The 858-nt window shown below is 48.1% G+C and overlaps 1 protein-coding gene across 1 annotated transcript in view; it reads left to right on the top strand.

The window, feature by feature from the left end:
• Nucleotides 1-220: 220 nt before the first annotated feature.
• LOC119368501 overlaps nucleotides 221-858 on the top strand; it is a 1,416-nt gene continuing 778 nt past the window's right edge. The window contains exons 1-2 of the mRNA XM_037633739.1: nucleotides 221-273; nucleotides 494-858. The exon at nucleotides 494-858 is cut by the window's right edge and continues 778 nt beyond it. Of these exons, the coding sequence (XP_037489636.1) occupies nucleotides 547-858 (312 nt within the window). The 5' untranslated portion in view covers nucleotides 221-273; nucleotides 494-546. The remainder of the gene's footprint in view (nucleotides 274-493) is intronic.

Below are 858 nucleotides of genomic sequence, written 5' to 3'. Positions count from 1 at the left end.
CGGAAAGACATAGTATTATATAGTGTCTGATAGAGAAACTTATTTATCTCGGTTTTTCTCGAAATCCTAGTTCACTACTTGCATTACATGATGGTGATGGTCAACAAGATTTAAGGATTCGTCGCAAAAGAAAAAAAGAAAAAAACACGGGTCCCCTCTAGCGGATCTATATATATCTACCCCTAGGCTTTCATTGATTCTGCAGTATTCTTATACAGAGCTGGCGACGAGTTACTAGCTAGTTGCTCTAGCTATCTGATCGATCGGTATCAGGTGAACTGACGATCAAACTCTTTGGTTGATATACGAGTCTCACAATGATCTATCTATCACCGCTGATTTTTGTTTGGTTGTATCATTTTATGAGTTAGTAATATTCAACTTTTCTGCGTCTAGATAATATTACATCTCGTATGTTTGTTCCGTATCTATCTTGAATTCTTGATAATTAATGGAATCTCATAGACGAAACTAATCTTTGTCTACGTATCAGAGAGTACTGATCATCGAGCTGACCCATAGATCTCTGAGAGAAGGTGCAGAGCCATGACTCGTCTCCCCACGCCTGGTCAGCCTCTTCCTCCGTCGAAGGAGATCTCCCGCCGCGACCACTCCAACCTGGGGCACCAGCTGACCCGGGAGCCGACGGGCCAGGCCAACTTCAAGTGCAACGGCTGCCTGGAGGAAGTCACGGGGTGCGACAGGGACACGTGCAAGCCCTGCGACTTCGACCTCCACCAGGCCTGCAACTTCCAAGAAGGGACCATGCTGGTGCACCCGCTGCTGCCCGAGAGCAGGTTCGTGCTCCGCCTCGAGGCCCCCTCTTCCAAGCAGCGATGCAGCGCCTGCGGCACCCAC

The sequence above is a fragment of the Triticum dicoccoides genome, chromosome 2B (genome assembly GCF_002162155.2).
Source record: "Triticum dicoccoides isolate Atlit2015 ecotype Zavitan chromosome 2B, WEW_v2.0, whole genome shotgun sequence".
NCBI lineage: Eukaryota > Viridiplantae > Streptophyta > Magnoliopsida > Poales > Poaceae > Triticum > Triticum dicoccoides.
The sequence above is the reverse complement of the archived record's forward strand: the minus strand, read 5'-3'. Positions and strand labels throughout refer to the sequence as shown.